Source organism: Branchiostoma belcheri, unplaced genomic scaffold, assembly GCF_001625305.1.
Source record: "Branchiostoma belcheri isolate BF01 breed outbred unplaced genomic scaffold, Haploidv18h27 scaffold73, whole genome shotgun sequence".
Classification (NCBI taxonomy): domain Eukaryota; kingdom Metazoa; phylum Chordata; class Leptocardii; order Amphioxiformes; family Branchiostomatidae; genus Branchiostoma; species Branchiostoma belcheri.
The window spans coordinates 98,571-122,773 of NW_017804387.1; the positions used below are offsets into that span (position 1 = coordinate 98,571).

At 43.4% G+C, this 24,203-nt stretch overlaps 2 protein-coding genes across 4 annotated transcripts in view; one reads left to right on the forward strand and one right to left on the reverse strand.

Annotated features, from left to right (window-relative positions):
* The window catches only part of LOC109485171 (dual oxidase maturation factor 1-like), an 18,365-nt gene extending 4,143 nt beyond the window's left edge, over positions 1 to 14,222 (forward strand). For 2 of the 3 annotated variants that reach the window (XM_019788623.1, XM_019788624.1), the window contains 7 exons: positions 4,687 to 4,744; positions 7,040 to 7,174; positions 7,885 to 8,083; positions 9,931 to 10,142; positions 10,769 to 10,935; positions 11,751 to 11,854; positions 13,395 to 14,222. In XM_019788623.1, coding sequence (XP_019644182.1) covers positions 4,687 to 4,744; positions 7,040 to 7,174; positions 7,885 to 8,083; positions 9,931 to 10,142; positions 10,769 to 10,935; positions 11,751 to 11,854; positions 13,395 to 13,461 — 942 coding nt within the window. In that variant the 3' untranslated portion in view covers positions 13,462 to 14,222. The remainder of the gene's footprint in view (positions 1 to 4,686; positions 4,745 to 7,039; positions 7,175 to 7,884; positions 8,084 to 9,930; positions 10,143 to 10,768; positions 10,936 to 11,750; positions 11,855 to 13,394) is intronic. The other variant, XM_019788625.1, reaches the window with a different exon arrangement.
* Positions 14,223 to 14,338: 116 nt separating this feature from the next.
* LOC109485185 (CREB-regulated transcription coactivator 1-like) overlaps positions 14,339 to 24,203 on the reverse strand; it is a 38,040-nt gene continuing 28,175 nt past the window's right edge. The window contains 6 exon segments of the mRNA XM_019788640.1: positions 14,339 to 18,421; positions 19,533 to 19,674; positions 20,234 to 20,340; positions 22,492 to 22,609; positions 24,001 to 24,076; positions 24,078 to 24,203. Of these exon segments, the coding sequence (XP_019644199.1) occupies positions 18,198 to 18,421; positions 19,533 to 19,674; positions 20,234 to 20,340; positions 22,492 to 22,609; positions 24,001 to 24,076; positions 24,078 to 24,203 (793 nt within the window). The 3' untranslated portion in view covers positions 14,339 to 18,197.

Below are 24,203 nucleotides of genomic sequence, written 5' to 3' on the forward strand. Positions count from 1 at the left end.
CACAAGGCTCAAAGGTCCACTTTTTGGTCCACTTTTTATGTAAAGGTCCACTTTTTGGTCCACTTTTTATGTAAAGGTCCACTTTTTGGTCCACTTTTTATGTAAAGGTCCAAGATTTTCCTTGAAAAGATAGACTGGAATCGTAGAAAAACTGCTTCCTGTGTCATTGAATAAAAAGTTATCTCCGATTTTTTCTTTGAAATCCTCTCAAAAACGCACGAAATGCCATTTTAGAAGGTTCATTTTTCAAAATTTTCCGGGGCCCTAGGAACCTCGCGCCTTCGGCGCTCGCCTCGCGCCTACGGCGCTCGAGGTCCCCTCAAGCAGTGGGAAGAACCCCCCCATTCAAAATCCTGGCTACGGGCATGGCCTTATTCTTACTCTCCGAGCAGAGGTTGGTGGGGAAGCTTGTAACCTTTTCATCATATTCCCCCTTTTCCCCCTTTTTCCTTTGCTACAGTTGGTGTGGGTATCGACAGGGAAAAAAAGAAAAAAGAAACGGGATATATGATAAAAAGATCACAATCGTCCCCACCAACCTCTGTGAATATAAAGTACTCTCTATACTTATTCTCACCTTCTTACCCGGCCGCATATAGACCCGCTGGTCTGTCAGTTATCAGCCCCAAGACCTATTCTGTGTGAAGAACTAAAGTTTCTCTTCCTCCAAGTCCCTCTGCTCTCTCTGCGACCTCTCTGATCTGATCTTCCCACCTCTTTCTTGATCTACCAGTTATTCTTTTCTACAACGTTCCACCTAATTGGAACCATACAAATATGACCTAGAATTAAGTTGGTAAAGGTTAGAGGGAGGTTAGAATAGGACTTGCCTAGAGCGCTGTGTTGTTAGCCAGCCGAGAGACGATATTCCCATTTGTCATGTTTGATTGTTGCCCCAAGGACATGATCCTTGGTTGCACACGGATGGCAGGACCTTGACCAGCAACAAACGGGAGACTTTTTTACCCACACGCGTGCGGGTGGGCGAAGACCTTAGCACGAATGAGAATAAAGGCATTCATATCTTTAAATACAATAACTCCCACAATGCAAAAATAGGTAAATATGTAAAACACTGCTTTGTCATTAGAAAAAAACCCATGGTTAACCCTACTCGTTTGTAACTCTATATCAAAGACTTATAGCTAGCTCTTATTGTTTTAATAATTTGTTCAAGACAATAGTTTTGTCATATATTGTACCATGTACAACTGTCGTGCAATTAAATTTTTACGTACCACTGCAGGTAAAATAGTGTTTGCAAAACTTTCATCTTGATTCAAAACACCCCACCAACCTGTGAAGTAGGTAAAGAGGAAAAAATGATGTTAAATCGACTCACTGGACCGTTTTGTTTTGTTCCGTCCAGTGTGGGATTAAGACAAGGAGAAAGTGAGAACCCGCTCTTCAGCGTCACAATAACGGAACTGCTGAAGCTTGCGGTAGAAATGTCGGTACTTAAACATACAAAAACATTTTTTTTCTCTCTTTTGTGGATCGTCGCGATCTGTAGGGTACTTTGTTCACTAGAACGTCCACACCTGAAGAGGTACTATAACAACACACTGCAGCGCGTTAGTTGAGGATGAGGTTCTGGTGGTTACAGGTTGAAGTCATCTGTGACAACTACACTGGTCCGAAACTACCGGGCATTTGTGATAAATAATTAGAACATTGAACCATCTACAAGGGGTCGTGTGGCGCAGCGGTAGCGCGTTCGGCTCGGGAACTAGAGGTCCAGGGTTCGATCCCCACCCATGTCACCGATCTTGTGCCCTTGGGAAAGGCACTTTACACGAATTTCCTCACTTCACTCAGGTGTAAATGAGTACCTTCGGTTAGGGACGTCCCTCGGATAGGACGTAAACTGGAGGTCCCGTGTTTGAGGAGAGCCACACCTCGAGCACGTTAAAGATCCCACCACACCTTTCGAAAAAGAGTAGGGGCATGCCCCGGTGTGCGATGGTCCAAATTCTACAACCCAAATACCACAGTGTAGCAGAATCATCAGCAAGTTGATGTTGGCTACCTTAACCTCCAAGACCAAGACAAGTTTTGACAAGTTTTGACTTTATGTCTAAAGCACAATTGGTTTTAAAAGGGTCGTGTGGCGTAACGGCGGAATGCTCGTCCCAGAACCAAGAGGTCCCTAGTTCGAATCCTGCCATGCCACCGATCTTATGCCCTTGGGAAAGGCACTTTACACAACTCTCCTACTTCACTCACTCAGGTGAAAAGGAGAATTGTCCTCTGCGTTGGTGGCGACATGAAAATATATATAAAGTTGACTACTTGAGTCTGCCGTCACCATGTATTGTCTTTAAATGTTGTAATAAAAACGTAAAAGTAAGATCAGGCTGCTGGACTGTGGACTACAGGTGGATTCAGTCTGTTTCTTTCTTAACATTTGATTGGCGGTTGTTAAACGTTCCGCAACGTCATGGAGGTCACTAACCAGTATCAATCAAAAGAGATTTTAAACAGGTTTACAAGGACTATGTACACAACCATGTAAGCCACATTGTCACTGATTGGTTGACCTAGCTTTAAATAAAACCGCGCTGTAGAGCAGTTCAAGTGACCTACAGAACAGCAGGATACCCGAAGGGGCAATGATAAAGTTTAATATTAACGTTTGCCAGACAAGAGATGAATTGATATTTCTAAATTAATGGTGGTTTCATCGGCCAAGCTTAGGCGAGGTCCCCCTATGTCACCAGGTAAAAGCTAAATAGTTATTAATATGCTTACACAGACGCTATTGAATTAGAAACCGAGCTACGCTAAGCCGAAGCACGTTTCCGTCTCGTGAACGGACGTTGCCATTTTAAATGGTCGATGACATTTCGCTGAATGTTCGCTGCATGTCCGAGCGTATCATAACTTTTTTTCGGATAAAAAAAAGCAACATTTAAATTGTAAATGTGCGACAGCATGATAAAAATAGTAAATATATAAGCGAAAAGACAGAGCACAAGATTCGAACCCGGGTCTAAAAAGCCTAATCCTTAACCCCAAATCCTCCACAGGATGGCGTTGACGGAACGTTCTGATCCACTTACGACCGTATAGAAGACGAAAATTAGCTTAGCCAAATGGAGATAAAATGGAGATAATTGTTTTTGGTGTGTCTGTGTGCGTTGTACACAAAGAAAACCCCCCAAAATACACAACTCTCTACAGCAACGTAGGAACATGATAGGATAACCATTTTCGAAGTTGAACTTTGTTTCTATAACGTCTGCTCACCTATCAAATATCATTAGGATCCCTTCACAATTTTTTTAGTTATCCTGCATACATGCAATTGATAAATGTACAAACATTCCGCTAAAATACGACTTAAAAAAGCCAGATGCGCCATTTTTCAACTTGAACTACATTTTAGAACAGCTACCCACATGCCAAAAATAAAAAAAATCTATCCACAAATAATCGAGTTATGGCGTTGACCTTAATACGGGGACACGTCACAGTTGCTCCACCAAAATCTACCGATTCCATATTTTTCTGACGAAAGCAAAGATATACTAAAGGCCATGTGGGGCGCTGATAGCCTGACTGAACCTCGCTTTTCGCCGGCTCCCTACTTAGTCCGCCACCTTGGGTCCGCCACCATCATTTTCCTAATGTCTCCAACTATACCAACTATACCAGTCTCTTTGCAAAGTTCAGGCATAAGTCACGTCGACGGGCATCTAGTGTAGGCAGGTCTAAGATGCTGCACGCCTCCCTGTAGGATGTGTAGGCCGGTCCAAGAACTATGCGGCAGGCCCTTCTCTTGAGGGTTTCGATCCTGGCACGTTGTGCCGTTCTAAGTCCGGCATACCACGCAGGAGCGGCGTACTCACATGCAGGGCGCACAAGGGTCTTGTAGCTCGTCAGTAAGTCTTCTCGGGAGAGGTCGAAACACCGTAGTCCTTGAGTAAGAACAGTTGTGTTTGATATGATAAACTTATCATAAGCTGTAGACTCGGAAAGACAATATTGGCGATTGTCCGGACGCCTGAAGTTAGGAGACGATAACAAGCGCAAGGATGGGGCATAGATGGCAATGGAACAAAATGCTTCTGTATCTGTGTAGCCGGTATAACCACCCCTCGACGTAACACACCAGCTGCAAAGACAATAGAGAAAATGAAATTATGTTGCACAGAAGAGAAACTGTCGCCCCGAAAATGATACCATGTAAATGTAACGTTACATGGTTTCTAGTTCAGAGAAAATATCATTTACATCCCATGTGTCCCATGTTTGTCCTACTTTTTGAGCGTTTGTCCATTCTTGGAGAACAACTGACAACTCTATTTGGGTTAAGTTTCCCTTCTCAAAACCGCGCCTTGTATCTTATGTTCACGTCACATGTACACGTCTTGCTTCTACATCTATTGTCAGTCTTTGACTGTGATCAGCCTCCGTCAGGCCTTACAGGGGCACGGATGGTAGGATTCGGTAAAAAGGGAAGAATAATTGGCCAGGAGAGTCAGCCCACGGGAAGGGTAATTTCCCGCTAACGGCGCGGGTAAGTGAACTCTAAGCCGGTGGCCAAACTTCCATGGCCAATTATTCTCCATACAGTATTTGGCTACATATTACTGCTTTTGAACCGCGTTGTTAGTCTGATATCTGATGACAGAGACTAGACTGTGATGTCTGATACATTATTTCTTTCATATGATCCACCAGAGACTGATGTACTGCGTCCAAGTGTTCTTCGCCATCGTGGTTGGTGGGATCATCATAAGTAAGTACACGATAGATCTTCTTTATCGTTTGTCGGACATATTCAAAGAGAGAAATGAAATGAAGTGTTAAAGGCATCCAACGTGATTTCAGAGCAGCAAAACTGGATTTTCAAACTCAATTTTTCATTTTTTTTTTGTCATTCTAATGCAGTAAGTTGGATCATCCTTACTTCATCGCATACTGATATCTGTGATGCAAAAATGCGATGTCACTGACGGGAAACGGTTCGTTGTTTCGTATAGCCCCGGTCACAACCCGCTGTACGTGCCTTTTGTCCGTACGATTTATTGGGAGGCTACGTCTGCTGCGTTTTGGGAAGGAGTGGCGTCGACGCACGTCACTCGCACGGTTTCGCAAGGTGTAAGAGTGGGGTCTGCACGCCACGTCTGGCCGTGAGCGGTTGCGTGCATCGTACGTTGCGCAAGTGGTAAGTGAGTTGTACGTGCTTATAACGTACGATCTCTGTGCGATTGCAACTTTACCGTAAGGAGGCCGTACTCACACGTGCGTCTTTCGTACGGTACGTACGGGGCACGCGCGTCGCCGGTACGCTCGCACGCACGGGTGGTGAATCCGCAGACCGCACGTAGAAAAAGTTTTACATGCACTTAAAGTTTTACGGCGTGTCTGCGTGCTCCAAAATCCGTAGGATTCCGTACGGAGGTGGTACTCACCACGCACGGATGCCCTACGTTTGCCCACGTTTTTGCACGTAGACAGCACGCAGAAGCACGTACGGCGGGTTGTGACCGAAGCTTATCCTAGGCCGGTTCTACCTATTGACGGTCCCCGAAATCATTTATGTATTTCTTATCTAGTTTCTGTCTTTTCTGTGGTAAATTAAAAGATACGTCTCACGTAGCTTGTTTTGGGGCTACTTCAAACGCTTCATACTACTAGTACGGTAAATGGCACTAAATGTCAGTATCAAAAAGATTTCCTCATCCAGAATGATTTTGTTTTGCTGGACTGAAATTGCATTGGATGGCTTTAACCACCAACACATATTTACTGTCGAGTAGTACCAGATGTTGTTATTATGCCAACCTGAAAATTCGTGCCCGAGGAAAAGTATTCTCAGAGGTTTGGACTTTTACTTACTTTGTTTTTTATCGGGCTTTCTTTTTGGCACACAAAAAAGATACAGTATAAAAAAAGCCCCAAAACACGTCCCAAAAAACAAGCTAAAGGCCAAAGCTCTGCTTGGAGAGTAGAGGAAAAGGTGGTTTCTTTAATGTTGCCTATGTGCCTTTATAGGCGAGATGATTCCTCATCCACCTTGAGTCTTTATTCGGCTAGGCCTTTATTCTATAGCCCCAGTATAGGATTATCGACACCAACACAACCATGTTACACTGAGATGCTGACAGTGATCAATGGAGCTCATGCTCTCCAGGGCACCTTAATGCTAATGGCATTGCCTAAGGACAGCTTTATTGCGTCAGCTAAGGACATCGTCATTGAGTCAACTAAGGACATGTCATCATTCTTCAGTTACCTAAGGACATCGTCTTTAAGGACATCTACCTGCTTTTAGCTATTCTACGCACAATATTAAAGACAGCCAATGCAATTTCAGGGCGGCAAAACTGGATTTTCAAAGTCCATTTTCTGGTCGTTCTTTTAATGTAGAAAGTTGAAACAATCCCAGTAAAAGGCAGTATCCCATAACATACTGATATCTGTGAGGCAAAAATACGGTGTCGCTGACGGAAAACGGTTGCATGTTTTGTATCGTAGTACAGGCTGGTTCTAGCTATTTATAAACGGTACCAAAATTAAAAAAATAAAGAGACGCATCGCGTAGCTTGTTTTGGGGATATTTCAAACATTTGAATATGCTACGAAAGGGCAGTAAATGTAAATATCAGACAGATTTCGTCATCCAGAATATTTTTCTGTTTTGCCGCCCTGAAGTTCCATTGGATGTCCTCAATGTCGCATTTCTCGTAGATCGGCTATTACTGGTAGCCTCTACCAGGCTTGGGGAGGCGGCTGGAAAGAGTAGAAATCGGTCAAATAGAGAGATAAGCATGCCGGAGGAGTTTGTCCGTTAAGAGAACAGTTCGCCGCACTGAGATAGTTCTTCTGTTGGAATAATGAGGGGATTACTTTTATGCCGTTTGATCATGGCGACTCCCGACAGGCTTGGGGTGCGGCGAACTGTTCTTTCAACGGACAAACTCCCTTGGCATGCTTCTCTCTCTATTTGACCGATTTCTACTCTTTCCAGTCGCCTTCCCAAGCCTGATAGAGGCTAGTTTATTTCACCTTATGATATGTTCCGTCCCAGTTTGCGCATACGGACAGGACTGGGACGTGGCGTCCGTCAGTACCGTGACGGCGTACAAGGCACGGAGCGCCGCCCACATCCCGGCACAGATCTCCGTCAAGATCGGGCTCAAGTCCTTCAACGTCACCATGACAGGTATTTTACCATCAAAGTTCATCTGAGTTGGTAAATTATATGTACATATAGAGAAAATCAAACTGTTTTCCAACTCGAAAGAAATTTGACCCACCGAATTTCTTAACTGAACTAGGTATTTAACCCAAGTGCTGTAGACACTTCTGATTTTTTTCCGCACGTGTGACGTCAGCACTGGGTCAAAGTTCGACGGAAGTCGGTACCTCCCCCCGTCGCGGTTGAGAGCTGGTATGCCCTGATGTAAATGGCTTCCTTCATTTCAACATCTTTAATTGACCCAGTGCTGACGTCACACGTGCGGAAAAATCACACTTCTACAGCACTTGGGTCAGATAGCTGATGATCACAGGTATCTATTCACACAGTAATTGTACCTTTGCTGTCACGTGACTATGACGTGATTTAGCGTCCGCCATGTTGGTGGGTTAGATGCGTGTGAAATCATCACGTGAGAAGTGTTCTTGTCCGTTAATTTTTCCTAATTCAAAAGTTCCAACACATTTTTATTACAAAACGTACGTGAAAAAAAAACTCTCATCTTTTGCCTGTCTGCTCATATTTCTTCCAGGTGAACGCCTTCGTATATACGAGTGTGACAGGGGCGTGCCTGATCTCACGGCCATTCGAAACGCAATGGCCACCTTCACAATAATCCATGTACATGTAAGCATGCAACACTAAGACAATTTTTCATCATCCTTCTATACCAGGCATGCCGGGTAACCAGTCCGGCGGCAGACTGCAGTACAGTGAGCGGTACGCGCTGGACCTGCGGGAGTTTTCCCAGGACCTGCACACGTCCCACCTGGCGGGCGTGCCCTACCCCGTCATCAAGGTGGCGGAGGACATGGCTCTCACCAAGCTGGCGGAGTACAGCACCACGGGACACTACACCATGATGCTCATGTGGTAGGCTTCACTCTCCAAGCAGCGGTTGGTGGGGAAGAAGGTGACATTTGAGCCCTGCGACCTGTGGCAGAAGTGGGTGGGAGTAGCGACAGAAAACAGGGCATATTCACAAATTTCACACTTCCCATAATGCCTAGTAAAAGTCACGGATATGACGTAAGACAACCCCCTCCCCTTTCCTGGATGTAATATTTCCAACAAGTTCTATCGACAAACTGGTCAACTATTGTTTTGAATTATTTCTCTAGTATAAAGCGCATGCCATAATTGCATTTTTGTTGGAATTAGAGAAAATGAAGTACCTTCTATCGTTCTGTAAGAAACCAGGAGGAGACAGTAGAAACAGATAAAAAACCCTTGGTCCCGGGCCGGATTCGAACTCACGGCTCCCGGGCCACAGTCAGACGCTCTAACTGAGTGAGCTAAAAGGTCTAGACCTATTAGACCCGTTGGCTGGGTCAGTTGGTAGCGCCTATAAACCCCCAACTGTTACAGTTCTAATATACGTAATGCGACCGTGCGAGTAGGAGAGTCTTCGGTAGAAAGTAGAACGATAGAAGGTACGTTATTTTCTCTAATTCCAACAAAAATGCAATTATGGCATGCGCTTTATACTAGAGAAATAATTCAAAACAATAGTTGACCAGTTTGTCGATAGAACTTGTTGGAAATATTACATCGAGGAAGGGGGAGGGGTAGTCTTACGTCATATCCGTGACTTTTACTAGGCATTATGGGAAGTGTGAAATTGGTGAATGGTAGAAAAGTCACAATCTTCCCCACTAACCTCTACTTGGTGTGTAGTAAGCCTCTCTGCAGAGACGCTGATAGAATATTTTTACATTTTCAGGCCGCTTTACTTTTCTGGCAGCCAGTTATCCCAGCTTCAGTTTTCGCCGTCATTTCCGTAAGAAATCGAATCTCAGGGAATTGTTTACTCAAGCAACTGGATAGATTTTGAAGAAACTGTCAGACTGTTTCAAGTAGCATTTTTATCAAAATCTATGCAGTTGTATGAGTAACAATTTATTGTGTATCTCATTACCAGAATGTCTAACCTTCATCGAACTCGAGTTCTCATTGTGGCCAAAGCTTTCTCCAAATTTCGAACGAAAAACAAGACAAACCAGATCAATTTTCTCTTCAAACCTTTTGGATGTAATTTACAAGTTTTTCTTCCCTTGGTGCTGGAAGGAAAATTTTTCAAACTTTTCGTTTGTTTTTGTTTTCATTTCGCAAGAAATTTATTAAACGTGCCTTGTCTCTCAACGCGGCAGTTTTGTAGCCTCCGATCCGAGCGGGTTTGTAGAATTGTAGAAGCGTCTTTTGCCGCCGACAGATCCGCCTCGAAGGCAAAAGCTAGAAGAACACGCTAACAATTCTACAAAACGCCCAACCGCTCGGAGGACTGCACAGGAGGCTAGAAGTTTTGCCCATCGATCCATCAATGCATGATGTACAAAATGACTAATAAACTGGTGGACGTCCCAACTACTAAGTACCTAATACCTGCCCAGAAAAGAACAAGAAATAACCATGCCTTCAAATATCAGAGTTATCAACCAAGGATTGAGGCGTTCAAGAATTCATTCTTTCCTAGAACTATCGCAGAGTGAAACTCACTGTCACCAAGTACAGTAGGGGCATTGTCATTAGATAGCTTTAAACAATGTCTAGAGTTAGATGTCCAAGGGCTATGTGTAACGTCGATTGGTGTAATGTAGCCAGCTGCGCCGCCACGCCGCGTGCCTGCGAAGCTGGTATGTAACGCCAAGGGGCGGTTATACCGGCTACTAGTATATAGAGTACAGATACAGATACAGAACGGTTTTACCCAACACATGCAGGCTGTCCCTCTCCCTCTGGGTGCTGACGGGGCTGCTGTTCTCCCTGGTGCGGCGGTACGGCGCCTACTGTCTGCTGCTCACCGGCATCACGCTCATGCTCGCTGTCGTGCCGGTGGCATCCACTCGACTCGGACCTGCACATGTCATCCACTTCCCCAACGCCACCTTGCGATTCTCGCTGGGATGGTGCTTCTGGACAGCCCTAGTCACTGGTGAGTAGTGTGACGTGCATGATATCTTAATACGAGTTGTCTACAATGATTTCTCACACAACATAGAGTGCGGTTTATATATCACCGAACAGTGTTAAAGCCGATTTACGCCTGTTAAGAACTGAACATAGCTTGTAGGACATTGCGGCATATGAACTGTAGTACTCATCTGGAACACCACAGTTGTATCAGTCTGTATGTAACGTCTAAATGTAATTTCCTCCATGGGAAATGGAGGTATTATTTTTGGCACGCCTGTGTGTGTGTGTGTGTGTGTGTGTGTGTGTGTGTGTGTGTGTGTGTGTGTGTGTGTGTGTGTGTGTGTGTGTGTGTTTCTGCATGGTCCTTATGTTAAGTTGCTATGGATATGCGTGAGTTCAGTCTGCCCCAAAGGGAAAAAGTCACGTCTACTTCTGTTAGTGTTAGCACTCACGGTTTACACAGGTTTTTCGTTACATGACCTCCTTGACAGCTGGTGTCGTTTCACTTGCACGATAACGACAGACCTGTAGACACCATGGTGGATGAGAGGAGGACTGTGTAGTCACCATCACACAAGATCTAAATACGTCATGGAGGTATGAGATCTCTAAATTCTTATTTCCGTCTTTTATAACCTCACACAGGCTGTCTGTGCACGTCGTCTGGTCTGGTCTTCTCGATCGTAGAGCTTATCAAACACTCGCGAGACTTGGAATCCTCGCCGAACCAGGAGGAAGTGAAGGTTGGCTTCGGGTCATCCGGGGTCACCAACCTTGCCTTTGAGACGGACGAACAGTCGGCGGGAAACACGGTATACTGATCTAAGGCCACAGCAAGTAATTTTTATGGATGACACCAGCGAGCGCATTAATTTTCGGCTGATTTTGGAAAAAAAAACAAGAAATTTTGTTGACTTCTGACAGTGGTCAACATGCCGAAAATGGGCAAAGATGTCTGCTGCCATGCCAGAAGGTGGATGGCAGATAACTATGAAGAGAGGAGACAAGAAAAGACTCTGATTTAATGTTTTGTTTCTTATTTTGATGCAGTGATACGTGATGCTGCTTGTGTATGTGATGTTCCCACTGAATCAAAATCATTTGTACTATGATTGAGTCAAAATTTTAAAATGTAGGAACCTTGTTTTTTCGGCCCGTCTTGTGTTTTTTTTCGCCCGCTCGCATTAGATTTGGAGTCTGTGGAGGATGTCATCCATAAAATTTACTTGCTGTGGCCGAACTTTGAACTCATCGATTTTAATTTGCTCGAGATGATATCAAAGGATGTTTAAACTTTAGAACTCTTAATATAAGTGGTATTTCAAACATATTTAAACCTTGGGACTATTAGTATAAGTGATACTACAAACACGTTGATTTATGAATTTCTATACACTTGTTCGTGCTTAGTTGTAGTAGACCTTACAAACGTCGCTGTACTTCCGTTGTGATAATAAAGGTTGTTAGTCAGACGTAATGTCCCGTCCACTGTGAACTTAACTACATTCTGTATTGCTTTGAATGCAATGTCCAGTACCTAGCTATAACAATCGTGACTGAAACAAAGACAATGCTTCTATTGGGAAAAAAACACCTCCGAAATCTCTTACCTTCCTTCTACCGTTAGAACCAGACCACGTCCATGAACAAGTCAGGACTGATTTCGACCGAAGAGAAACCACCACACCGGACTGTGGACAGGAAGCAGCCGCCCACGTTTCTGGCAGGGAGGTACGTTGGTCAGCATGATCTTGTGGTGTGATGGTAGGGTATTTGGCCCAGAAAAAGGTCCTGGGTTCGACTCCACCTTGGGAAAGGCACTTGACAATGCTTTCCTCACTTCACTCAGGTGGAAATGAGTACCTAGCTTTGGTTAGGGACGTGTCTCGTGTTTTTGGATCGAGAGCTAGCCTCTACCAGGCTTGGGAAGGCGGCTGGAAATAGTAGAAATCGGTCAAATAGAGAGAGTTTGTCCGTTGAGAGAACAGTTCGCCGCACCCCAACTGTTCTCTCAACGGACAAACTCCCTTGGCATGCTTATCTCTCTATTTGACCTATTTCTACTCTTTCCAGCCGCCTCCCCAAGCCTGGTAGAGGCTAATCGAGAGCTACACCCCCATTAACAGCTAGCATACCTTTTGAAACAAGACTGGCAATGAAAACATACATTGCCATGGCGACGGTGGTTGTCGTTAGGGCTATTGTTCGCATCGTACTGCCATCATTTCATGATTTTGAGGAAGACTTGGTACCCGTTAAGTCTAGACAGATACAGTGCACTCCTCCCCTGAGTGTATAGTGAACAAGCCCCTGGGTCACAGAAAGTATGGTCATCTGGGACAGACAGGTCTTCCCAAGGGTTCCAGGAATGTGGGCATAGTGGCATGTGGGTCAGAGACATGCCTGTGGACATTCCATTCCTGTGGACAAAATGCCTGTACCATTCCTAGAATTCTTGCAAACTGCACACAATACTGTACCATTAGGCTCCTCCCTGAGACGTCGCCAAAAAAGAGTAGGGCATGCCCCGGTGCGCGATGGTTCAAATGCTTCTATCTGGTGATTCACGCACGTGTGAGTACGGCCTCCTTACGGTAAAGTTGCAATCGCACAGAGATCGTACGTTGTAAGCACGTACAACTCACTTACCACTTGCGCAACGTACGATGCACGCAACCGCTCACGGCCAGACGTGGCGTGCAGACCACACTCTTACACTTTGCGCAACCGTGCGAGTGACGTGCGTAGACGCCACTCCTCCCCCACGTTTTCAGAAAAAAACGTAGCAGACGTAGCCTCCCAAAAAACGTACGGACAAAAAGCACGCACGGCGGGTTGTGACCGAGGCTTTATGAAAGACCTCCAAGCAGATCCTACGGTGGCAAGATAGTATCTATTAGAGGAGTGACCATTAGCCTTTGGTGGCTAATGGTCATTCCTTTGGCCAATGGATACTGTCATGCCATCATATGATCTGCTTGGAGATTACTATAAGACAGCGTCTTTATGTGGGGTGGGCAACTTGAAAGATAGCCACAGAACGACTTATCAAATCAAATGTCCGACATATACAAACTTCATTGCTGCACTGCAGGTATTTGAAGTGTTTGTCTTTCTCTCCCATACGATGTTAAAAGCTATTCCCCTCTCCATGTCTGCTTTAGACCTTCCCATTCGTAAAGTGGCCTGTCTTCAATGCACTGGAGTGCCTCTAAACGCTACCTGTATGAACCGGTTTTTCTAATGTTACTGCCATTACATTTGTCTGCAGTGACGTGTGCGGCCAGATTGAAGAGGAAGAGACCGAGAAAGAGGAGGACGAAGACACCCAACTGTAAACACTTGAAGGCAATCCTGAACACATTGTCTTTACAGACATCCGTACACGCGGCTTCCACATCACTGCACGAGAGATGCTTGAAGTGAAATCGCGAGCCTGCTTGGCCCGTAAGCATACTTAATCTTAAGTGGGACTTGAAATTCGAAGTCTGTTTCGCAGATGTATTAAGCCTGCCTGCCTGTCTGCATTTTTGACAGCGAGTTTCTGTGATGTACTTGTGTGTCAGACTGTTTCCAGGGCCTACACAGGAAAGTTTCCCGGCTCCAGGGCCAGCATGCCCCCATGGAAATTATACCACAGCCCCCCTATCAGTTAGGTTCCTACCGCTGGCTAGCTCTAGGCCTAGTGTGTTTAATATGGGTCTGGCATCCAGGCTATGATATACTGTAATGTAATGTAAATACGTTCAAAATCACATCAAAAGTCAGCTTTTGTCGAGCATCTTATTCTATACTTTTTGGCTTTAAAATTTCGTTTATTGACTGACTTCCATGTATAGACGGCAGGGAGTCATCTCTTACACCCCCCCTCCATGTATCAAAGCCCGATGTATAACACTGTAACATGGAAAAGTATACTGCCTCCGTTCAACTTTTTAAGTATGGATATATTTGTATACAAACATTGCCAAGAAAAAAAAACACACTGAACGTTACCGCTTTGGTTTAACAACATAAATGTTGATGCTTTAAACCAGATTTAAGTTGTGATTTTCTGTGTTGTGTGTTTAATATGTATATGTATGCAATGTCCTGTAATAAAACTGTTGTACACATGCTGGCTATTTCTCCGGATTTTTTTTTTTTTTTCATTTTTCTTCTGACTCATTCCATATACATTTTGCACACAATACAACATGGGGTCATTAAAAAAGAAAATGTAAATTTTTATTGACTTTTACAAGGGGTCAGTTATAGACAAAATCATGCACCCGGATTTGCCATGTACGCGGTAAGTTACAACAGACAATGTTGCTCTGAACAGTACGCGTGGTACAATGGAGTGGCCCTGTATCAAAAATAACGGGACATGTAGTAAGACCGCCCTTCACAACACGGCACCAGACTGGTCATTCAACCGGCAGTCAGGCGCTGGGCACTGAAATCAGGGCTATTCCATTACCAACTGCATGGGGTGGTAGTAAAGTCTGTGTACTTCTCTCCATTTCTCATTATTCTCGTCCCACTTTTAAAACATCAATTCTTCCATCAATGCCTTTAAATAAAGACTTCCACTTCAAAGATAAATTTCATATTTTGTCCTGTAAATTTCCAGTCCATCACAATAATATTTCCATCATTTGTGCACCTCAGCACAGCCATTATGAAGGAAGTTTTAGTTTTCCTCACCCCTTTTGTTGAATGGAATAGCCCTTGGAATGACAAGTAGCACACTACAGCAAGCTCACTGATATACATTGTAGACAATATCCAGAACATTTCTTACATCTCACAGATGGTGTCCAAACGTGATTGGCTCCAAGTGATAATTGAATTATCCACTAATACCTGTATATAATTACAAAACTTCTGTAGAGGGGAAAGACTGCCCTTGCTTCATTCTAAAATCATTTCATACACTTTCTGTGGTAGATATTCATTTCTTTAAATACACATATCCAACATAAAATTTAAAACAATTAACATGTAAACTTTTCCAGTACTTTATGTATTGCCCACACCAATAGTAATAGTAAAGTCAAAGGATACAGATGGAAAATAACACTCATGGAATAAATAAAATGAATTTATATTTTTCAGGAGTGGTTGTCCTGATTTTGTTGGTAATCAATCTAAGAATTTGAAATGGCGACACAGCCTTTCAGTCGACTGCCAATCTAGTTTGGCCACCACTGCCGAGCATACATAACTCAAGACCAGGGCAGGCCACTGATATATAGTGATCACAACTCATCACAACAGAATAGAAGGTTGTAGAAGTAGAATAGTACATGTACACCTTCTACTCTGGACAATGACAAGAACAACAAACTATTCAAACTACACCAGGGGTAAAATCATCACTTGTTCAAGCCCTATTTTGTTTTTGGAGGTGTTGAAATGAACCAACTTATTGCAGTCATACTCATGCAACACAACCCACCATTTTTCATATTGTAACCCCCAGAGCAAACTCTTTCCATAGAGGTGAAAATGTAGAACTGGAAATCTTGACTGTAGAGTAAAAGAGTGACTTATTTCTGGACTGCCAACACCTTCAGAAGACTGCTGTCCAACCTTGGTACTGTTGGTACAACTGTGCAATAAAATGGACAATGTTTAGGTGACTTTTGCAAGCAGTTTACTGCGCTGTGAATTTTGTCATGGATCGTAGTTTGTGGCAGTGTCTTCGATGTAACATTTCAAATAACCTGTTTTCAGGTAAAATACAGAAAACCTTTCCAGGTTTCCAGATGAAAACTCACGTCTTCCTTCCCCCTTGCTTCTGTGCAAAATTTGTCTCAAGATGTTGGACAGAAACTTGGATTGCACTTGGGTTTGCAGGTGTCTCAGAAGGAATTTGAATGCATCCAAAAAAATTTATCACACAAATACTGGAGAGAAAAAAAGTGAAGATTGACTGGCACAATACTATGACAATATCCCTCCTTGCCCTATTTTTGCTGTGTGTACTTGAGTGTAGACTTGACAGTGGAGTAAGAGGGGTGACGGGTAAGGGCTCAAACACGACATGTACGACGAACATCCTTGGAAGACGCAGCCCTTTTTCGCTCTACAAAGTATGTATGGGGTTCAGTCAGCAAGGATGACAACAGCCTTCCAAGGTCTTGACACGTGTGACAGGGGTACAGCACAGGCATTGTACTACCAATAGACATGTACGCAACACAGCTGCTGTTCAGGCCACAACTGACAGCATACACCAGACATGTCAGCGGGTGGGTATGTCTACCGTCTTCTACACAAACAGCTCATGTCTGCGGACACGCTACAAATTTTTTTTTCTGTGTTAGATTTTTTATAAATTGTTATTGTCTCATAGATTTTTCTTTCCACAAAGGAACATGTACAGCAATTTTTGTGTTAATAGCTGCAAGGGAAGCAGATATGAGGGTAGAAAGCACTATAATACAATCTGATAGACCAGCCATGGACCTCACAGCTGATAAAACAATTAGAGATATCTTCTTGGATATACAACTACACTGCAAATCATAGTCATCAACATGCTTTCCTTCATAAGGAAATTGCTTTTTTTAACCATCTACTACATATTTACCGACAAAAACATGTGTACATGTTAACCAAAGCCAGTTATATTACATGGCTAGCATCACAGGCTGTCGACAGAGCACCAAGCACTATTAGTACAATACAAAAAATATACGTTAAGAGAATCCACTAGATAAGGTTTTGGTAATCTCCATCTAACATTTGTAAAAACTAAGACAGCTAAATATTTTTTCCTTGTTGGCGTTCTGTGCAGCTGACGTTACTGTTGTTTTTGTCCTGAGCTGCCAAGTGTGAGTAGTACAAACTTCCTCCAAAAATCAGCTAAAAATGACAAAGGAGAAGCGATTGTTCGCAGACACGTCTCCTCTAACCTGCCATCTCAACTCAGTGCCTGCTGTGGCCAGGACGGACGGTCCAAAATATCCTCACATATCAAAAATATACAACTTTGAAGAATGACGTCTCCGGAAATCTCTCAAGATGCTTCCAAACCAAATTTACACAAGAAGAACCCGAGTCTTCGGTTTAGACAATTTCAAACCAGACTTTCACCTCTGGTGCATTTGTTAGATCAAAGAAGAAATTAAACAAGTGCTTCTTTTTTTAACTTAAAAGAACTATGAATTTTTCAATTAAAAAAAATAGATCATTTGTCGGCGACTTGTGCCATATAGAATTCATGCCACTCTTAGAAGGCTGCACAGGACCATGTGTCCCTGGTTTATTTCGTTATAGCTATTTTGTTGTTGTAGTTGTTCCTGAGTCCAGTCCTTTGTAGCTTGTAGACAAACACGCAGCACCGAGTTAGAAACCATCTCGACAAAAACCAGATTCCAGTCCGTCCTGTCCACACAGGTTCATACAGCCATTCTTTCATCTACTCCCTACAACATACTACAGGTAACTAGCTGTACAATCCGTTACTTTAAACCCTTCAACCCTAAAACATCTACAGGTATTTGCCTTTTTTCCATGTCGTGGTAAGAAATACACAATGTATCTTTACAAATGCTCTATAGATAGATCTCTTGGGACAATTAGATTACAGAAATGTTCTTCGTTTTTCTGGAAATTTTCATTCTCTAATATGTACAAAACATAGAGGGGAGGGGGGTGGTCAGTCTTCTCTTGGACATCACTAAAACCGTGGCTCTTTTATCCTTCTCACACATTGCACCATTGTCCTATACTGCCATGGTTCAATCAGTCTTCGAAAGAAACGAATAAAACACAGGATACGCCCCTCATGCAATCAACCTTCTTCATAAAAAATACATTTCAATGCTTCTTCTCAAAGCCTTGTCTACTGTGATATTCTAGGACTGTTAACGAGTTACTGTACTGGATCCCTTCATCCCTTACATCTACCTATACTCCGGCATGGAAGTTATGCCGCCCCCCTCCCCCTCCCACAGGGAAGGTCTGCGCCATGCACACATTCAAGCTCCTGTTCACAGATAACACAGAATGCACTTTACTAAACTGTAGCCCCCTCCCCCGTACAAACCTAGCATGTAACATCGTCACCCAACACCACTCCTTACAGCCTATCCATCCGGAATGAGTCTTCTGTGGCCGGGTCTGCCACCATGTCGGAGGGTTCCGTCAGCATCTGTAAGCTCTCCAGGTCCAGGGGATCTATACCCACTTTCAGGGGGTCGTCCGCCGCAAACAGGGTGTCCGAGTCAAAGCCACTGGCCATGCTGGCCATGGCACTGCCCAGGTCTTTGGCAAAGTCCTGGCGTGGCGGCGACTCTCCCGCTCCTGAAACAAGTTCCCAATGTATCATGGATGATTCATTCTTTTACATGTCACCGCAAAGGCAGTTTTTAAAGGGGCGAACACAAATCAACGCCACAAATCCACCAAATGATATGCACCGAATGAAAGGAATGACACCACATCCAACGGGAAAAGAAAATGTTGGCATTACCAGCAAGATCTGCACAAGTAGCAGGAAGATATTCTAGAAAAGATTAGAATTTTGTGATAAGAGGTTGGTTAAAGTGCTGTTGAGGTTGGTTAAGTGTCGGTAAAAAGTTACAAGAATGTCTGTCACTAAATTGTCCACAGATGAAGAGAAACAGGAAACAACAGGGCCAACATCGAACACGGTGAACAGCAGATATAGCATATACATGTAAGAGGCACGTCGGCAGAATGTTCTGCATCTGTGCAAAACCCATAATGTTTTGTACTCAGCACTTCTGACGAATGCCTTGTTTAAGGTCGTATTCACATACAAGTACATGTATATATGGATGAGATCCCATCTATAGTTGTCAAAAAAGATATCGTCTGCAACGGGAACAATTCTGACGCAACGTTGACTTTACGCCCAACAAAAACCATGAAAAATGTGGATTTCAATCAGGCCCAGTAAGTTCTGCCGACGTGCTTATACAGAAATAAGGCCACACCAATTTAATTTTTGGTTAACAGATTTTCCCACTTCATTTTTTTCTGATTTGCAAATAAAAATAAAAATTAAGAATCAACTGCAACATGCTCATATTTTGCCCTGAACAGTTGAAAACAGTCCTTTTCATCCTAGTTGTTACAGTTATTCCATCTTTCACTGCAATGGTATCATTAAAAGTTCAAAACTCATTGTTCCAATTTTGAACTAGCCTGGTGTGTTGACTTCATGGCTCCTATTTTGGGCCATAATAGGATGCCTAGACCTGTTTTTATTTTAATTTTTTTTTTTCGCCTGCCCGCTCCATTATTTTTCTAGAACAATCCGTTAACCAAGAAATTAAATTGGTGTGGCCTAAGCACTCTTTTTAATTGTGTACATCACTTGTAATGAAAAAGACACTTCAAATCCCAATACAACATGAGAGGATAGGTACAGTAAGGTGGTGCGGGGTACCTGTGAGGATGATATCAGGGATCCCCTGGTTGCCCTGCGAGGTGTGTGGGTACGGTGGGACCTTGTTGTTGTTGTTTGGCTGGAGGAACTCCTGGCTGCCTGTCAAGCCGTGGATCTGGGCCTGGGCGTACTGCATGTCACTCTGGGGCAGCAAGAAGAACAACATGCACACATTCCAACAAACAGGCTAACCATCAGGGTCACTCTTGACTTGACAAATGTGAATATCTTCGGCCATACTGACTTTATTTTATGGGTGATATCCGCGCGCATTGATTTTCTCAAAAAGAAAAAGAAAAAAAGAAAAAAATCACGTCCACCGAGGCTCTGGCCTGGCTCTCTTGGCCTGGGTAGTCCATGGTAGTTAGCGACAATACGGAGGTGGTAACTCTGGAGGATGGCACTCAGGGTACTGAAGCTCCACAACTCAAGAACTCAGTACATACGTACAGTGCTGATTCATAAATTCCGCAAAAAGCCAGTATGTGCATGCTGGTTTGTCGTATACGTCGCTAAGTACTGTCGCAAATTCACAATACCAGCTTTGTATTCCTGTGGTTTAGTAGCATTTTTATTTTTGGCCGGATCTTTTTTTATATTTGCTCGCATGCACTTGTTTGGGGGTCTTCAGAGGATGTCATCCATTAAATTAAGTCTGTGTGGCCTTACAAAGAAACATGCTAGACAACATGTTGACTTACCATTGTCTGTCCCATGTAGGGATTACTGGTGATGGGTGACATACTGGAAGTTGTCAGAGGTGAAGTGCTGGGATTATCCTGCACCATGCTGAACTGTTCAAACTGTGCATCAACAACACAAACAACTTCAGAGGCAGGATAACATTTCTTAAAGCTGCATTATGTAACATTAGCATGATATAAAAATGAAATATTCTGGTTAAAGTAAGTTGAATCAACCCTACTCCATTGCAAGTAAGTGGCATTTTGGAAGTGGAGGTGCCAAAATATGACGACTGTGTTTAAAAGCTGGAAACACAGCTGTCAGTGATGTTTGTTTACATTTTATTAGTTTGAGGTGGTACCACAAACTGAGTATGCCTTTGTGTGGGCTGTTTTCATGCCAACCATAAATATCAGAAATATTAACTGCAGAAATACCTTGAAAAGTGGAAGCAGGTCACAACCACATGTATTTTTTTAGTTTTCAAATTTCAAATTTTTGGTGCAAAAACTTATAATGCCCCAATAATGAGGGACAGCTATATGCTATCCAAACTTCTCACGTTAATATTCAGTTAACTGATTGACATACTGTAGGTGATCAATAAGAAAAAGAATATTTGTCAGACAACTGAACTAATAAAAAACCTGTTGTTAGCACACACAAAAAAAACATTGTGTCCTACTAAACCTACCATGTATTCAACTATTTTACCTTACTGATCTACAGATGTGAAACAAATTGTTGCTTTGTAGTTGTAATTGTTCATTGCTTTGTAGTTTTACGCTAATTGTAGTCTAATGGATGCAAGTGTTATGTTATGTGCCTTAATTTGAATTACATTTGTGTACTCTGTGTTTTATGAATCCAGGAAGAATAGATTAGATTTGTCATCTAATCTAATGGATATCTAATAAAACATCAAAACAAACATCAAACACTACACAGCTTTACAAAAGTTGTTTTTCCCTACCTGGTGCTGTAGAGCATTGGTCTGTTGTTGTTGCTGAAGATAGTACGACTCACTGAATATTGTGTTGGGCATTGAGGAGATGGGACTTTCTGCACCCTGTGGTACACAGAAACACATGCATGTACTGATCATAGCAAACCATCTTTTCTACATCTGGAACTGTACAGTACAACACAAAACAGGAATAACAGCCATGTTATCAATTTGTGTCAAGTACTGGTCTAGTCTTTGGGTCTAGGAGAAAATGTTGTGTTTCCGGTTTTCCAACCAACCCTAGCAAAAACCCGCCGACCGTACCTTTTATTTATCGACTGCTGGTAAGGCTACATGTATCTGACATCTGAATTTCAAACCCTCTGAATCTGAAACATCATTTAACGCATTTTCAAAAGCAATTTTTCTTCACTAAATTGGACCAAATATTTGTCCACAATCAAATAAGCAGGTTCTTGAGACAGTCCTGCTGCATTGTTAAACTTCAATTTTGTTGGATCATTTTAGCTGAAATCTAAAAAAAAAAAGAAGACAATCCCTACCAGTAGTACCTACTGACTCTACTTTTGTTAGGACGGAAACCGGAAACACTACATTAATTTTCCTAGGCCTTATGTTTGTCCTCTTTTCCTGTTTCATGAATACCCCCTGATGAAAGCACAGTTACCGAGATCTACCTTACCAGTATATGTGTATACATCCTACCTGAGGGGTCTGCTACAAGGAGTATAGACAGAAGCATGTAGAGAGAGAGAAGTAGAGACAGAGTGTGGCTGTTGCCTGTACAACTTAGAATGAATACATGGCATCCAAGTAATGCACCGGAGCCTTGTCTTAGCCCTAATTCAGTAATGTTAATAGATCTAAAATACCAACAAAGATGCAAATTAAACAACTAACAGACAACACCTGCAGTAGTGGTAGAAATACTTTTTTCCTATCCCAAGCCCTAACGCTAAACCCTAACCTAAGCCTACCCCTACCCCAACCCTAACCCTAACCCAACCCCTAAAGCCTCGGACACAACCCGCCATACATCCATCTGCGTGCTGTCCTACGTGCAAAACGTGGGCAAGCGTAGGGGATCCGTAAGTGGTGAGCACTGCCTCCGTACAGAATCCTACGGATTTGGGAGCACGCAGACACGCCGTAGTACCTTAAGTGCAAGTAAAAGTAAAGCCTCCTTACGGTAAAGTTGCAATCGCACAAAGAGCGTTAACCCAACCCTGACCCTAACCCAACCCTGACCCTAACCCAACCCTGACCCTGACCCTAACCCAACCCTGACCCTGACCCTAACCCAACCCTGACCCTGACCCTGTGAGTATGTCTGGTTGGAGAGTGGGGATGAGGGAGACTGTGATGTGGGTGTGGGGGGACCTGAGGCCACCCCTGACGGCTGACTCCGGTACTGCTGCATCACCACCTGTAGTGGGAAAAGGACAGGTCCAGCAATTTAGCTGGGGCAATCTTCATAATTTCCTGGACTGTGACCATAGGTGTGTTTACACTTTTATGTCCTACCTGGGCCGCGATTACGTTCGATACGGGTGTTCCGGCCCGTGTGATAACTAGCGGTACGGCCCGGGGGTTCTTTACGCGTACGGCCCGGGCCTTCCAAATGTTCCATAGAACGATTCGAACGCGTTTTGGCCTAACCGCGTGCACCGATTTCAATTTCGAAATTTGAATACAGAATCCGGACGTTGGAATTGATGTCTCATTTTTTGGGTTTCAAGGGACCAAAATTTTTTCGCTCATTTCGCATTGAAAGGCGCGTTTTCTTGGGTGGGTATGACATCGGTCCCGGCCAGTAGGGCCGATACCTCAGGCGATACGGAATACACCGTGTTGTATTCTACATGTATATGTATTCAGCCTGTTTGGAGCGAGATCCGACCAAAGACCGAGGGTGATGCGGAATACACCATATTGTATTTTTGTATTAAACCCACTTGTGCCCAGCTTGTGGCAGAACCTTCAAAGCCTGTATACATGTAGGACTGGTGATCACCGCCGGACACACAGAACATGACTTGATGTCCCTTATCATCATCGAGAACAATGGATGAACAACAACATTGTATTCTATTCATGTCAGGTTATAAATATCTAGCCAAGAAAACACATTTTCCAAAATGTAATGTGTCAAAATTTGGTGTCCCTAAACATAAAATTGCAATATCAATACCAACATCTGCCCGAATCCCACATTCAACTTTTCAAAACTGATGCACTCACGCATGCGAAACACGGTCGAATTATTCTATGAAACATTTGTAAGCCCCATGATACATGTAACCATTAGAACCTTGTGTGATTCGGTTACATTGTAGTTATCATGCTGGCTGGAACACCTGTATCGAATGTTATAGCAGCCCAGGTATGACAAATTCCATTATCTTTTGAAGGGACCACGCATGGTACAGTTGTATGTAGGGCTCATAGGGATGCCTTGCTTACAATACAGAGCATACCATAAAACCTTAATGAGTAAACTGTGACTACTGACCATTATACATACAAGCACAAAGCACAATGTCGGCAAAACTTACTGCACCTGCGCAAAACCTGTAATGTATTGTACATAGCACTTTGGCAGAACGTCTCATATAAGGTTGTATTTGCTCATATAAGGTTAGCATTCCGACAGTAGTTTCCAAATGTTATGTCGTACAAGATATCGTCTGCAACAGGGAAAATTCTGATGCAACATTGACCAAAAATCCAATGAAAACCGGGAATCCAGGGTTCTGCGCAGGCGCAGTACGTTCTGCCGACATGCTATGCATACACAATGTTGAGAACTTTACTCACATCCATGTTGAACTGTTGCTGATGGTGTTGAGGCATGTGCTGTGGAGACTGGTGGGGGGAGGGGGTATGTTGGGGGAGGGGAGTGCCGTTGAGGCGGGGGTCCGGGGGGCTGCTGCGCACTCTGTTGTTGGAAGAGCTGGAACTGTCGCAACTGTGCCTGGGGGTCCACAGTCAGGTTACCTGCTGTGTCTACTGTTAACGTC